Source organism: Sciurus carolinensis, chromosome 8 (assembly GCF_902686445.1).
Source record: "Sciurus carolinensis chromosome 8, mSciCar1.2, whole genome shotgun sequence".
Taxonomy (NCBI): Eukaryota; Metazoa; Chordata; class Mammalia; order Rodentia; family Sciuridae; genus Sciurus; species Sciurus carolinensis.
The window spans coordinates 16,504,052-16,518,596 of NC_062220.1; the positions used below are offsets into that span (position 1 = coordinate 16,504,052).

At 47.0% G+C, this 14,545-nt stretch overlaps 1 protein-coding gene across 5 annotated transcripts in view; it reads left to right on the plus strand.

The window, feature by feature from the left end:
* Positions 1-14,545, plus strand: part of Svopl (SVOP like) — a 67,884-nt gene that overhangs the window by 19,738 nt on the left and 33,601 nt on the right. For 2 of the 5 annotated variants that reach the window (XM_047560488.1, XM_047560491.1), the window contains exons 5-9: positions 5,069-5,140; positions 7,969-8,093; positions 9,475-9,538; positions 12,177-12,302; positions 13,548-13,676. In XM_047560488.1, the coding sequence (XP_047416444.1) occupies positions 5,069-5,140; positions 7,969-8,093; positions 9,475-9,538; positions 12,177-12,302; positions 13,548-13,676 (516 nt within the window). Of the gene's footprint in view, positions 1-3,001; positions 3,248-5,068; positions 5,141-7,968; positions 8,094-9,474; positions 9,539-12,176; positions 12,303-13,547; positions 13,677-14,545 lie in introns of those variants that run through there. The other 3 variants (XM_047560492.1, XM_047560493.1, XM_047560490.1) reach the window with 3 other exon arrangements.

Consider the following 14,545-nt stretch of genomic DNA (forward strand, 5'->3'; position numbering starts at 1 on the left):
ATCTGCTCTGGGTACCAGGAAATAGTGCCCCTCGGCTGAGGAACTTCTCTGAGTCCTTCTTGGATAACACGAACCACATGCCCAGCTGTGTTTCTTTCTGTGTGTTGTGAGTTGGGGCATCTGGAGCCAGGTTTGTGCCCAGTCTTGGCAGCAAATCTATCCTTGTTCTTGTGGTTCTATTTCCCTTGTTAAATTCCTCTATAATTTTGTTGCCCTGGTAACTTTTTTCTAAAGCTACCTCTAATATTAAAAAAAAAAGTACTAGAGATTCATAATTCACCAAAGGTTGTTCCTGAAAGCTCAGCCCTTGTCCCCATGCCAATCAAATAATTAGGACATGGGGAAGAAAGGTAATTTTGGTCCCCACTGGAGATCAGGAATGGGAAGATGAGGGAGAAGAGATAAACAGCATGTCCGCATTTAAAATGAGCCTCAGTTCGGAGCAGCAAATGCCATATTCAAAGCACGAAGCCGACCCCTGTTCCGAGGTCTTGGAATTGAAATAAAGTCATTTTCCCTGTTCTGCACAGAATCCATAGTCCTGGTTGGAAAGCATTACGTGTTGACCTCGCACCTTTAGGATAACTTTACCTGTAAATTAACTGCTCTGCACCCCAGTGGGTTTGTAGGTAGGTACGTCTGGGCTCCTGAGAATGTCAGAGACCAATGCGACATCTGCATCCGTCACTTCTGCAAAATCACATGATACATGTTCACAGCTCACATCTGCTGGGTTGTTGCAACAACATCTCCTAATTTTGCCTAAAGAGGTTCCTAAATCTGCAGAGAGTGGCTGATTCCTCCAGCTCCTGTTTGGTGGCTCACAGCTCAGATTTCTCTAGGTAAATAAGCTCACTTGAGATATGAGTGTCTACTGAGTCCCTCCCCTCGTCCTGTCCTTCAGTCTATCTTTCATCCTTTTGGTATGAGTCCTCTCTGGCTTTAGCAACTACCCCAGCTAGCTAACAACACAAGACAGATTAGGCCACGAAGCAGCTTTTTTACAGCCCCTGGGCTAAGCAGCTCCTAACCTAACTCCAGTTCCACATTCTTCACCACCCGGCCTGGGAAGATGCTAATTGAGGATGTTTCTAGAATAAGTTTGGACTACCCATTGCTCAAAGGCCAGTGTGCAGAAGATGAAGGTTGGTAGGGCATACTTACCTGCCCAAATCCAAAGAATGGTCTCGGAGGCATGAGGTACAGTGGAGCCAAGGTTTTAATGAGCAATCTTGCAAGATCGGTGGCTGGGTGAACAGGCATGGCCAGAGTGGTTACAGCCAGCATTTTTTTTTTTTTTTTTTTTTTTTTTTTGGTGCTGGGGATTGAACCCAGGGTCACTCAACTGCTGAGCCCCATTACCAACACTATTTAGTATTTTATTTAGAGACAGGGTCTCACTGAGTTGCTTAGAGCCTCTCTAAGTAGCTGAGGCTGGCTTTGAACTTGAGGTCCTCCTGCCTCAGCCTCCCAAGCCGCTGGGATCATAGGGGTGCGCCACCGCACCAGGCCTGTAATAGGCATTTTCTCACTGTTGATTACCGTGGGGGCACAATCTTCCCAGATGTCGCCTAGGTTTTACTGTCTCCCTTTGCGTTGAAGAACTGTCCCTTCAGTTGTCTATCGCTCTGTTCTCTTGTGGCGGGCGGGAAGGCCTTGCTGGGTGACTTGGTTTCTCTCTGTTGGTCCAGCCAGTCCCTTCGCCCACTTCCTGTTTGTATGGACTTTGAATCGGCCACATCCGGGTGTGAATCTCTGGTAACCACTCTGTTTTATTCCCCTCCAGCTGCTTTTCTTACCTCTCTAGTAATTTTTCTTTTATTTTTTTCCCAATAATTTTACATTTCAAGTTAAATACTGTATTCTGGAAATGGCCACCAGACTTGCTATGGGAAGCAATCGGGTTTTTCCAAGGACTGGCATCTAGGAAGATGGGCTTAACTTCGAACCTCGATCTTGTGGGGATCAGGGGTGCCAAGGGCTTTTACAGGGAGGGAAAGGAGAGTCAGGCAGGAAGACTACATACTGAGTGGGGCTTCCTCATCCAGACATGTGTCTCCTTTTTCCTTCTCTGAGTTAATGGACATCGACTTTCTGGGGCTACCGCCTGTGGTTACTTTTGTGATCCTGGGGATTAAACCCAGGATTATTTTACTACTGAGCAAAAGCCCCAGTCCTTTTTATTTATTTATTTATTTTTATTTTGAGACAGCATCTCACTAAGTGACTGAGGCTGGCCTCCAACTTGAGATCCTTCCACCTCAGCCTCCTGAGTATCTGGGATTACAGGTGTACCCGGCCTCACTCACCCATTTTCTATAGTTCTTTTTAGATAAATTACTTTTCCACAAGTTAAACCTCACAGTCGTTTACATGCTTCCTGTTCATTGACAAACAGAACTAAAGACAAGGGGGCATCACAAAGCTTCTGATACTCTGGGTTCTGTAATGCCCAAAGCGATTTAGCAGTTTGCATCTTCACTGTTCAGGTAGCGCTTCTCTTTAGAACTTGGAAAGTGGGGCAGAAGGGAGGGGAGGGCACAGGGCACAGCTCTGCCCAGGGTAGCAGCAGACCCACCGCCCTGGGATAACTAGGATTGTGGGTAAATTACATCCCTCACATTTGTGAATCAGGGAGTCCGTGCTGAAGAAAGAAACTTCATGTGGTGCTTAGATCAGAAGCAGAGGAGTCCTGCTTTATACTAAAAATAAGCACCTGGAGAAGAGAGCAGAACTCCAAGGGGCAGGTGAGGGTGTCCCTTCTGTGATGTCCCAAACAGGGTGACGGAATTGCAGGGCTTGCGAGCTTTGGGGTTAACGTGGACTTTTGAGTCAAGGTCTCTGTCCTGGAAAGTACAGAGCACAGGGCACAATCTTGGCTTATGTCATTGAGGAATATATAGGATGGCTTTGTTCATGGTTCCCTGGGGACAAAGCGCATTTGTCTCCCTCATGACGGGAGGAAGGGAGAGAAAGAAGAGCAAACCGCAGGGAGAAATGGCCTCCTCCCCGAAAAAGCGCTAGAAACAAAACGCACACGTTTGTTTCCCTTTGATTATCCTGGAGGGGACCAGTCGGGGAGGCTTGGGAAGAAAAAAGCCAGAGCAGCTGGAAACGCTTGGGAGGCAGACAAACTCCCGGACACCTGCTAGGAGGTCTGCCGCGACAACCCTGGCATGGGGTTGAGGTGCTTGGGTTTTCCTCAGGGATTGACGAGCCACTGTGAGAACGAGAGGAATATGAGCAGGTTTGCCGGGGGATTAATGTTTGGGGGAGTGGTTGGGTTGGGCTTTTTTCTTTTTCTTTTTTTTTTCTTTTTGGTGCCAGGGATTGAACCCAGGGGCACTTAACCACTGAGTCACATCCCCAGCCATTTTTATGTTTTATTTTGAGACAGGATCTCACTGAGTTGCTTAGGGCCTCGCTCAGTTACTGAGGCTGGTTTTGAACTTTGGATCCTCCTGCCTCAGACTCCCAGGCTGCTGGGATAATAGGTGTGCACCACCGCGTCTGGCAAGTTTTTCTTTTCTTTTTTCTTTTAAATGGATGATTGATGTTGGCAGGAAGTTTACATTTGCTTGTAGTCACATGAAGGAAAGATGGTTTTTATTGGCCACTGTCTGTGTTGGAATAAGGCAGAGTAGGAAGGAATAGAGAATTCTCTTTACTTGGAATAGAAATTCACAACTGCAATCTGGAGACCATCTGGGAGTGCCGGCAAAGCAGTGACGTGAGTTACCTGCTCTGTGCACCTGGGGATTTGTTGTTGCTGTCCTAGGCCAGAGTAGGGCCTGACTCTGGGGAGGCCCAATACGCCAGGTCTAGTCACTTGCAAAAGGCAACTATGAAAAGGAATTCATTACAGGTAACTTGGTGCACACCTGTAATCCCAGCATCGCTGGAGCTGAGGCAGGAGCATCGCAAGTTCAAAGCCAGCCTCAGCAACTTAGGCCCCAAGTCACTTGGTAGACCCTGCCTCAAAATAAAAAGGGCTGAGGCTGTGGCTTAGTGGTGAAGCGCCTTTGAGTTTGATCCCTAGTCCTCCCCACCCCCCAAAATGAATTTAATATTCAGGACAGCTATGTCAGAAAGCAAGGGGAGTCAAGGGGACTAGGGTGCTCAGCTCTGTCTTCCGAGGGGATTGACACAAGCTTCGGGTTTTAGTGGGGGGCCAGAGGGGTGCATGGTCTAGCTGTCTTGGTCAGACTGTGGTCTGGTTGATCCTCTCAGGATGGTCGTGTAGCCCTTGTCCACGAAGAGGAAGTTGCTATTGCTGGAGGCTGAGGCAGGAGGATCACAAATTTGAGGCCTGCCTCAGCAACTTAGACCCTATTTCAGGTGGTAGAACACTCTTGGGTTCGATTCACAATACTGGGTCGGGGTGGGGGGCACTGCAGCCTGGGGTGTGGTTTCAACTCTTGTACAAGATGTTTATCCTTTGGGCCTGTCGTTCCTGGAATCCAAGGTGACTACAGGAGGGAAGGACTCAGAGAAAGGACACATTAGAAAGGCAGGTTGGCCTTTGTCCCTTCAAGTTTAGGGCAGGGCCTGAAGATCTCTAGCTGCCGCTTGGGGGTGGGGAACGGGATGTTATGAAAACTGGTAGCTGACAGTCTGTTGATTACGACTCCGTGAGACTCTTGAAAATACCTTCATCACTCTTTATCTTGACCCCTCAGCCTCGGAAGGGGAGGAGTACCAACCGCACCGAGGTTTAAAGTAGCAAGGGACACAGCTGAAAATGAAGGTGGAGATACCAATCTTTTGTCCCTCTTTCCGTTAGCCAGTGGACATCTGCAGGCCCACGTGGAGAGTCTGTGCTTTGAGCAAAAACAGTCCCGAGGCCTTGTCCCAGGATCAGCCAGCAAGAGGCATACGCATTGCCCCTGAAGCCCCGAACATGTTAACTGGGCAGGGCAGCGAGGTCGGGGAAATGCCAGTCTTTAAGTTCCACCCCTCGTGGGTTTTCAGTCCACTCTTAATCGGGATGGGCGAACGCTTCGTGCAATAAACAAACGTCATCTAAGAACTCTGATAGAGCAGGATTGATCCTCATCCCTCCCTGCAGATGGTGTTTTTTGGCTACATGGTATCCAGCATCCTCTTTGGCCTCCTGGCTGACAGATATGGCCGCTGGAAGGTAGGTGGGGCCTTGAGGGATTTGGAATTTTCTTCTGTGTGTTCTTTTGCTTTGTGTGTGTGTGTGTGTGTGTGTGTGTGTGTGTGTGTTCAGATGTTTCTCTGAACATCCAAGACAGAAAATGCAGACATTTCCTTCTGACAGCACATCCCTGAGGCCCAGGCAGGGCAGGTTGTCTTCGTTTTTCAACCGTTCCTGAGGTTTCTGTCCCCATTCCTAGTCCATATACACATAGGATGTGCATAGTTAAAACTCATTCGAGTGTGGAAATTTGCAATATAAACAGGCAAACTCACATTAGTTAACTTTGTAATGTTTTGAAGCTAAACTGAAGCCCATACGCCTATTCAGATTAAACATCAAGGCATAAATTATCCTCAGAAAGAAAACTGTCTTCAGCGGCTTCCTGTGGGGCCCATCTGTAATCCCAGTGACTCCGGAGGCTGAGGCAGGAGGGTCACAAATTCTAGGGCAGCCTCAGCAACTTAGCAAGACCCTGTCTAAAAATACATAAAAAGGGCCTTGGGGATGTGGTAAAGCACCCTGGTTCAATCTCCAGCACCAAAACCAAACAATTCCCTTAAAAAAAAAAAAAGAAAGAAAGAAAAAAAAAAAAGGTCTTCTAATTACAAACCCAAACCCAGGGCCTTTTAAAAAATTTTCTCCCTTGTTTGATTTCTAATGAAGCATAAGCACAAAGACAGAGAACTCTAAGGAAAACATTAATAGAATTGTCTGTGTGTCTTAAAGTACATAAAATAGCAAACCTTATAAATTAACATAAAATCTCAAGCTTCTTAAAGAAAAATTGCAAAAGGCATTTTATGGAAGAAGACATACAACTGATCAGGAAATTTACTCACAGAAGATAACCAAAGCAAAATGACATAGTGAAGTGTTTTTCCTTATCAAATTGATATTAAACATCAAGCCCGTACCTACCTTTTAGGGAAGTGTTAAATATACAGCCAGTGCTGTTGATGTTGAAGGAAACTTGTGTATGTTACCCGAAATTTGCCTTTCATTGTTGTTGTTGGTACTGGGGATTGAACCCGGGGTGCTCTACCACTGAGCCACATCCCCAGGCCTTTTTATTTTGAGACAGGGTCATGCTAAGTTCCTGAGGCTGGTCTCCAACTTGCGATCTTCCCTGCCTCAGTCTCCTGAGTCGCTGGGATTACAGGTGTGCACCGCTATACCCAGCTCTAAATATGCCTCCTTGACATAAAAATTATTTTTGAGATAAAAGTAATTAAGAAGCAGCAAGCAGAAGAAAAACTTTATCCTCTTCCTCTCATTTTTCTCCTTTAAAATTGGGATAAATTCTCCTTTGCTGGAGACAACTCCCGACTCTTCTTATCAGCCCACAGAGGGCGCCAGAGGCATCTCCCACAACCTGGCTCCATTACTTCCTCCTCTGTGTTTACCTTCCCCAACTGGAAGCCTAACTCTGCTTCCCTTTGGTCACTGCCCAGAGCCCTGATGTTCCTGGATGAAGGTGATACGTAAGCCTGAGTTCCGAGCCATGCTTTGGGAAGCTTTGCTTCTCCCACGTGGTGTGCTCTGAACGTGTGAACAACCTTGTTTTGCTTTTTTCCTTATTCATCTGTTGTTGCAGGAGTTCATCTCAACGAAGAACTCATGGAGATTGAGGAAACATTTTCTTTCCTCCCTGACAGTATTTTCTGACTATCAGTTTGGCAGTATGAATTGAGAATCTTGAAAATATGTTATTCTAACCTGATCATCTGCCTCCCAACAATTCTAGTTTACTGAGATTATTTGAGAGTCCACAGCAAACCATGCACAGATGTTGTCCCAACTTATTTTTCTAGTGAGAAAATCTGAAACAACCTCAGTGTTCAACAACAGGGTTTATAATAGGTTTATGTATTACCTGACATGGGTTATACTTTGTATTATAAAGTGAAGTCATTCTGGAATTTTTATTTTATTTATTTTGGTACTGGAGGTTGAACCCAGGGGCACTTTATGACTGAGCTATATGCCCAGCCCCTTTATTTTTTATTTTGAGATGATCTTGCTAAATTTTCAAGGGTCTCATTAAATTGTTGAGGCTGGCCTTGAACTTGTGATCTTCCTTCTTCAGCCTCCAGAGTTGCTGGGAAGATCCTGGAATTTTTAAAGCCATTAAGAATTTATTTTCTGCTGGGTGTGGTACATGCCTGTAATCCCAGCCACCCAGGAGGCTGAGGCAGGAGGCTTGAAAGTTTATGGCCAGTGTGGGCAACTTAGTGAGACCCAGTCTCAAAATAAAAAAATAAAGGGGATGTAGCTCCACAGTAGAGCGCCCTGGGTTCAAGTCTCAGTATGGAGGGTGGGGAGTTTTCTTTTACAAAGAAAATAGGGTACAACTATACTAACAGCATTTTCTCTAGATGGGAGGATCAAGGATGATCCAAATTATTTTCTTCCTTATTCTGGACTGAGAACTTGTATTATTTTATAATTAGAGAAAAATCTAATTCCTGGAGGTGTCTCCTTCTAATCATTCTAACACAGTGTCTCACTGGGCTTCAAATAGGGAAGGCCTATTTTTGCCTTCTGATGCACGAATTGAGTTTGTCGCCCGTGAGTGGGGCACCTTAGGGCACTTCTGAAGAACGGTCTGAACTTGGAAGGTCTGGGCTCTGGCACAAGAGACAGCCTGGGTTGCACTGCTGGTTGTGGGAGACCAGTGAGCTGCTACCCACCAGCTCCGAGAGGGAATCATCTGGTTGGGAATGCAAGTTCACCTGGTGCCGCTGGATCCTCTCGCCTCCCCGACCGAGGCAGGTCGAGTAACGAGCTGTCTTTTGTTGCTTCAGATTTTGCTCATCTCGTTCCTGTGGGGAGCCTATTTCTCCTTGCTGACCTCCTTCTCTCCCTCGTACATCTGGTTTGTCTTTCTGCGGACCATGGTGGGCTGCGGCGTGTCTGGCCACGCGCAAGGGTAAAGGCTTGCCCAGAGGATCCCCAGGGAAGTGGGCATTCACCCCACCCCGCTGTGCTCAATGGACTTCGGCGTCACCAACTTGCAAATAAACAGCCTTGTGCTACTTGCATTTGAGTTTTAAAATTTTGAAAATAATGGCTGCTTATTCCAGTGGGAGCAGTTTGCTCATCAAGATGATGCTTGACCTTGAGGCTAGTGGAGTGGTAGGTTGAGCATGTGTTAACTTTTTTGTTGTAAAGGCTAATCGTCACTTTTTGACCAGGAAAATTTTGGTAACTGTAGACTAATAAAAAGTGCTGCATTAGGTAGATTAAAAAAAAAAAAAAAAAAAAAAAAAAAAGTCCAGTGCTGGGGATATAGCTTGGCCCTGGGTTTAATCCCCAGTCTTTAAAAAAAAAAAAAAAAAGTCCATTTTGGAACAATTAGTGTAAAGCACTTTTGCCCTGTGACCTAAGACTGTACCAGAGTGAATTTGCAAAACAGGGTGAGATCATATTGAAATAGAAACACGATTCTCATCTGCTTCCTGCCTTTGGATAAGTCGGCAGGGTCTGGATTTGAAAGTTGTTATGCTAAGTGGGTTTGGGGGAACCTCCTTGAAATTAACAGGACCCCTCAGGCTATTCTCTCCTGTTCCTTGGAGCAAGTTATCTGTAAAATATATTGGGGGATGTCAGAGCACCTGATAGTCTTCCTGTGTAGAGGAAAGTATTGCTCTGCCCTGGGGCATAAGCTAAGCACCTGAGGTCTGGAGCCCTAAAGGAGTAGAAGCTAAGTGGAATCTTAAAATATCCCCGAGGGAACCGTCTAATAAAGATGTTAAAACCCAGCCTTGCCTAATCTTAGCAGAGGAGAATGGATGCATATAATTCCATTTATTCCACTTACAAAACTAGCATGTGCTTAATTGGAAACCTCTGCTTTGACCCTCCTTAGTTTGAAGACTATTTACCTTCTCTTGGGTGTATTCTAATTTCCGGGTATGCTTTAGAAAAGGGAATCAGGTTTGGGCAAAAGAGGTCAGGCTACTATCTCTGAAGTAGTAAAAGAGGGTTTAAAATAACTTTCAGAGTAAAAATGGCAACAGAGAAGCAATCGTAAATTCACTTCTCACTGTTTCTTATGTGGACTTTATTTGTAGTAGTTACAAATGTGTGATATAAATTTTTTTCTTTTGGCTGTGCTGGGGATCGAATCCAGGGCCTTGCACGTGCTAGGCAAGCGCTGTTCTGCTGAGCTAGTCCTGTAATAATTTTATTTTGATGTACAATGAATGATTATGCTTTTGAATGCTTCATTTCTGTGACCAGATCGCTTTAAGAAAGGTAATTTGGTTTTATAAAACCAAGATAACTCTGTTTTTGCCCTTCTGGTTTAGGTTAATCATAAAGACTGAATTTTTGCCCACAAAGTATCGAGGCTACATGCTCCCCTTGTCTCAGGTAAGGTGAGATGGGAACTGGACCCGTCTTCGGCATCCACTGCATGTGATGCTTGTGGGTCTTCTGGCTGGTTGATCTTTGGTTGGCACACTGCCTATTTTCTGGCACTAACTAAAAAGCATTGAGAATGCTTGAAGCCCGCGGTCAGATTCCAAGGGTTTTTGACCACTGGACTTCCGTCCTCCAGCGATGGTGCTTAGAATACAGTATCATCCTCTTCCATGATCAGGAAACATTCCGGAGTCTGGCTTCACTGAAATGACAGACATGCAGGAATGCGGCTGGGATCACCTTTCTCTCCCCTTTGGAGAAGGGAAGTAGCCACCACCCCACCTCCCTCCCAAGGATTCTGGTATCTGCAGATCCATCACTGACCCTGCTGGAGGCAATGTGTCTAATTGCCACATCAAAGCTGTTTCTCCAGGGGAGAAACAGTTTCTCAAGTACTCAGGTCCAGGTTGACCATCGAGAGATTTTGCATCTGGGAGAAACATCAATCTGGATACCCTGTGCCAGTTTCCATGCCCTTAGTATTCCAGTTTCCACCTATTGGGGGGTCCAGGAAAGAAACGACTCTGCCCACTGAAGCAGTCTGTATTTGGCAATAAGTAAAGCAGTAGAAGAACGTTTTAACAAAATTTTTTGAGCCAGGTGTGTGTGGTACATACCTGTAATCCAGCTACTTGGGAGGCTGAGGCAGGAGGCCAGCCTCAGTAATTTAGAAGATCCTGAGTTCCAAAATAAGAGAGGGTGGGGGCCCGTGGATGTAGCTAAGGGGTAAGGTGCCCTGGGTTTCATTCCCAGTATAAAAGGGGAAAAAATTGACTTTGAATTTGGGCAATAAAAAATAACAAAAAAAATTAAAAAGAACCTGCAACACTAGGTAGACACTCTACATTATTCCCAGCTTCCTTCTTCGGAAGTGTGTTAAGATACTTTTAATACTTAGCATTTGGATTTTACACTGAAAATTATTTAAAGAGTAAAGCTCATCTGTGGACATTTTCATCTAATACCTTGGCATAACTGCTGGCTAGATCCCTTTTTTGCTAGTCTTTTTTTCAATCTCCTTGGGTCATCTAGCCTATTCCAGTGGTTTTCTGTAGCTATAATATGGTTTTTCCCTTGGTATCCATGGAAGATGGGCTCTAGGACCCAGAGGATACCCAAATCCATGGGTGCTCAGGCTCCTTGTGTGAAATGGTGTATTATTTGCATATGATGACTTAACAGGCCTGTACCATGAATGCCATTTAGGGACTGATGACAGAATCTGCACATGCTGAGTATAGACACAGTTTGCTCTTGAGTACTTTTGATACCTGGTTGGTTGAAACCACAGATGCAGATTCTGCTGATCTGGAACCTGCAGGTATGGATGGCCAACTGGATGGACCCACGTTGTCTTTTCTCCATCTCCAAGAATCTGTTTTGATGACCAAGGCCTCTCCTGAGACTCAGAGCCCAGAGGTCAATGTCCTGCACATTGATCTCGAGGGTTCCTCAGACACAGCCTGCTCTCAGCTAGACTCTTCATCCTCCCCGAAGCCTCTCGTTCTGCATGTCCATTCTCAGGTCACAGCAAACAGGACCCCTCAGTCATCAGAGCCATAGACTTGGAAACCATTATGGACCCTCCCTCGCCCTCACCCCGGGCTGCTAACTCATCCCCCGTTGATGTAACCTTGATCCAAGTATCCATCACCAAACATCGTCACCATTATCTCAAAACACGTGCCAAGTCCACTAGAGAATTCTGACATTTTGGTGAGATTCTGAAATCTCACCGGGAGCCACACCCCCTCTGGATCTACTGCAGTTCCCTTATTTGTTGTCCCTTATCACCCAAGTCACTATCACATTATTCTACTTCCTTTATAGCTCTAGTCACTTTATGAATTTTTTTTGTAACGGAATTCTTTGAAAGAGTCACCCCTCAAGTGACTCCCCAAGGAATCTTCTAATGGGGTCCCTGCTCCACCTCTCTGAGGCAGTGGAGTTGCCATTATGCTCAGGGTAAAGCTGGGACTTGTTCCAACTTCTGACAAGGAGACTGGCCACCATGAGCTCTGTTATTTACGATATAAGATGATCTCCAAGGTATTACTTATAAGTGCAAGAGTCAGTGTGGAGCGTTTTGTAGTCTGTGGTGCCATTTGTGCAAAGAGAACACAACATATCCTTATCAGCGTGGATGTGTCTAGAACAGCTTTGGAAGGACATAGAGGAAGCTGGTACCATTGATTCCTCTGGGAAGAGAAACCGGATGGCAGAGAACCAGGGGAAGAAAGCACTTTTGCCATTTTTTTTTCTTTTTTGGTGCCTTTTATAAATTATGACCCAATGAGCACTTGACCTAGTGAAGGGTCAGTGCCTGAAACTCCCCAGGGTACCTTGTTCTTTAAACTACAGTGACAGTGCGCCTCGCTCTCTCTCTCGCTAAGGCTCCAATTCACAGAAAGCAAACGGAGTCCTGCAGAAGTGAGGTGACTTGTCCATTTCCTCCAGGTAGTGGAGGTGGTGCTGGGAGTAGAACCTGAACAGCTGCCCTTGGGGACTCCCAGCCTATCCTTGAGCAATGCAGATGGCGGACAAGGCAAGTGGATAGGAGGCATTTTAATCTTACGTCTCTGCCCAGGTTTTCTGGCTGGCTGGCTCCCTGCTCATCATTGGCCTGGCCTCTGTGGTCATCCCCACCATTGGGTGGCGCTGGCTCATCCGGATAGCCTCCATCCCTGGCATCATCCTCATCATGGCCTTCAAGGTGAGCGGGCTCCGTGGTCCTCTCCAGCTGGCCCACTCGCCTTTTTACCCCCCAAGTATCTTTCTCCCATCTACCATCTTCCTCTGTTGGAGAGTGTCCCAACCTGCCTGCCCCTGGCCTCCATCACCATTAGATGACCTGGCCCTGCTGCTGCTGACCTGGCTCTACCTTGAGCACACGCCCTGGAATGCTGTTCACGTGTTCTCCGGCCACTGCCTGCCTGCCTGCTCGTCCTCCTCCTCTCCCACTAGGCTGCGTGGGGCTGAGCTGCAGAACCGTCATCCTCCTTAACTTCCAATAGAATCTGCTCTTTGTTTAAAGAGAGGATTGGCCACTCAGCAGAACGGGGCTCTGATTCCTTTGTGTCACCTACCCTGTGGAATCAAAGGATTTCAGAGCTCAGAGGGTCCTCAGTGGTCACTGTTTTTCCATCCCTCAATCCAATTTAGGCGTGCCTGGTGGCAGGTCTCTGCCAGAAGACTCCCTGCTTCGTGCATGTGACTCCTTTATAGATTTCTACAGGATGTCCCGTGGCCCGGCAGCTCCCGCTGTCAAGGAGGTCTCTGTTATGACGAAAGACCTCATAAATTTACCTGCGGGTCCTACTGTTTTTTTCTGGAAAACCAGAGATCTCTCTGCTTGCCATGACAGCCTTTGAGGATTTAAGGGACGTCCTCCTAATCCTCCTCTCCCCTAGATAAACTTAGCACTTTCCAGTCTCTTCCACGATATCTGCCCCCTTTTTTTCTGGACAAGCCCAGTTGGTCAGTATCTTCTGAGCAGCAGACGGTTGCTCAGAGTCCCCCGCTGGCCCCTGGGGCCTGGGAGGGGTGGCCCAGAGGGCCTGTGGCTTCTCCACGCAGCCTCTGTTGTGTGGACGGGGACCTCATGGCTTTCTCAGTGAGCTGCCCTCCACAGCGGGATTCTGGTGGGTGAGGATCAGCTGCACCCCAGGGTCCGCTCTGCCTGTCTTCAGCCTGTGATGGATGTATGTTTTTTAAAAATCTAAATTAAACGCACACATTTAAATTTCATCCTTCCGTTTTAGCCCAATGCTCCATCGCCCCGGACTTCCCTGCCCACCTCCAGGCGAATGCAGCAGATGGGCTGCCGTACTGTACACTGGCCAGCCACTGCATCCGCCCCCACCTCGGGGAACAGGGCCGTGTCGTCGTAGGGAGCAGTGACGCTAGTTCTGGGTCTGTGACAGTCACAACTCTGGTGTCCTTTGTCATCTGTGCCCAGTTCATTCCTGAATCTGCTCGGTTCAATGTCTCCACCGGGAACACCCAGGCTGCCCTGGCCACCCTGCAGCGCATTGCCAGGATGAACCGCTCAGTCCTGCCGGAGGGGAGGCTGGTGGAACCCATTCTGGTGAGTTCGGACCCCTGAGATCCGCCGCCGGAGGAGTGGGGAGGAGGAGCTTGGCTATAGCTCTCTAGCCTCCTCCTGGAGGCAGGGGGTGGCCCGGGAGAGCAGAGCAGAGTTGAGGCTCAGCTGAACTCCACTCTGCGCTGCTGTCATGCTGGTGAGTTACCCCACTTCATTCTCCTCAATACCATGCCAACGGAAGGCACCTACCTTGTGGAGCTTATCACGTGATGTGGCAATGTTGTTTTGCTTATGGAAGATTGTTTTCTGGTTCTGGGGATCAAACCAAGGGCCTCATGTGTGCTGGGCAGGTGCTGACCCTTTTTACTGTACTTTTTGAGACGGGGTCTTGCTCAGTTGCTGAGGCTGGCCAGGAACTTTCAATCCACCTGCCTCAGCCTCCCAGGTAGGGGGATTACAGCATGTACCACAGCACCTGGCTGGGATCGTTTTACAGTCTTCTTTTCTCTTACTGACCTTGTCTTATTTATTTTTGGTACTGGGGATTGAACCCAGGGGTGCTTACCAGGAAGCTATGTCCCCTGTCCTTTTTATTTTTGTTTTGAGACAGGCTTTCCCTAAGTTGCTGACAGTGTCACTGAGTGGCAGAGGCTGGCCTCAGTCTTGCCAGCCCTCTCCCTTCCCTTCCTTCACCTTTGTCTACTCCACTGAACTTCTAATCTCCTCACCTCCTTGTTGTGGTTAGCTTCCACATATCAGAAAATTTGGACCTTTGTGTTTTGGGGATTGGCTTATTTCACTTACCATGATAGTCTCCAGATCATTCATTTACCAGCAAACGTCATAAAGTCTTTCTTCTTTATGGCTGAGTAACATTCCACTGTGTATATATACCATATTTTCTTTATCCA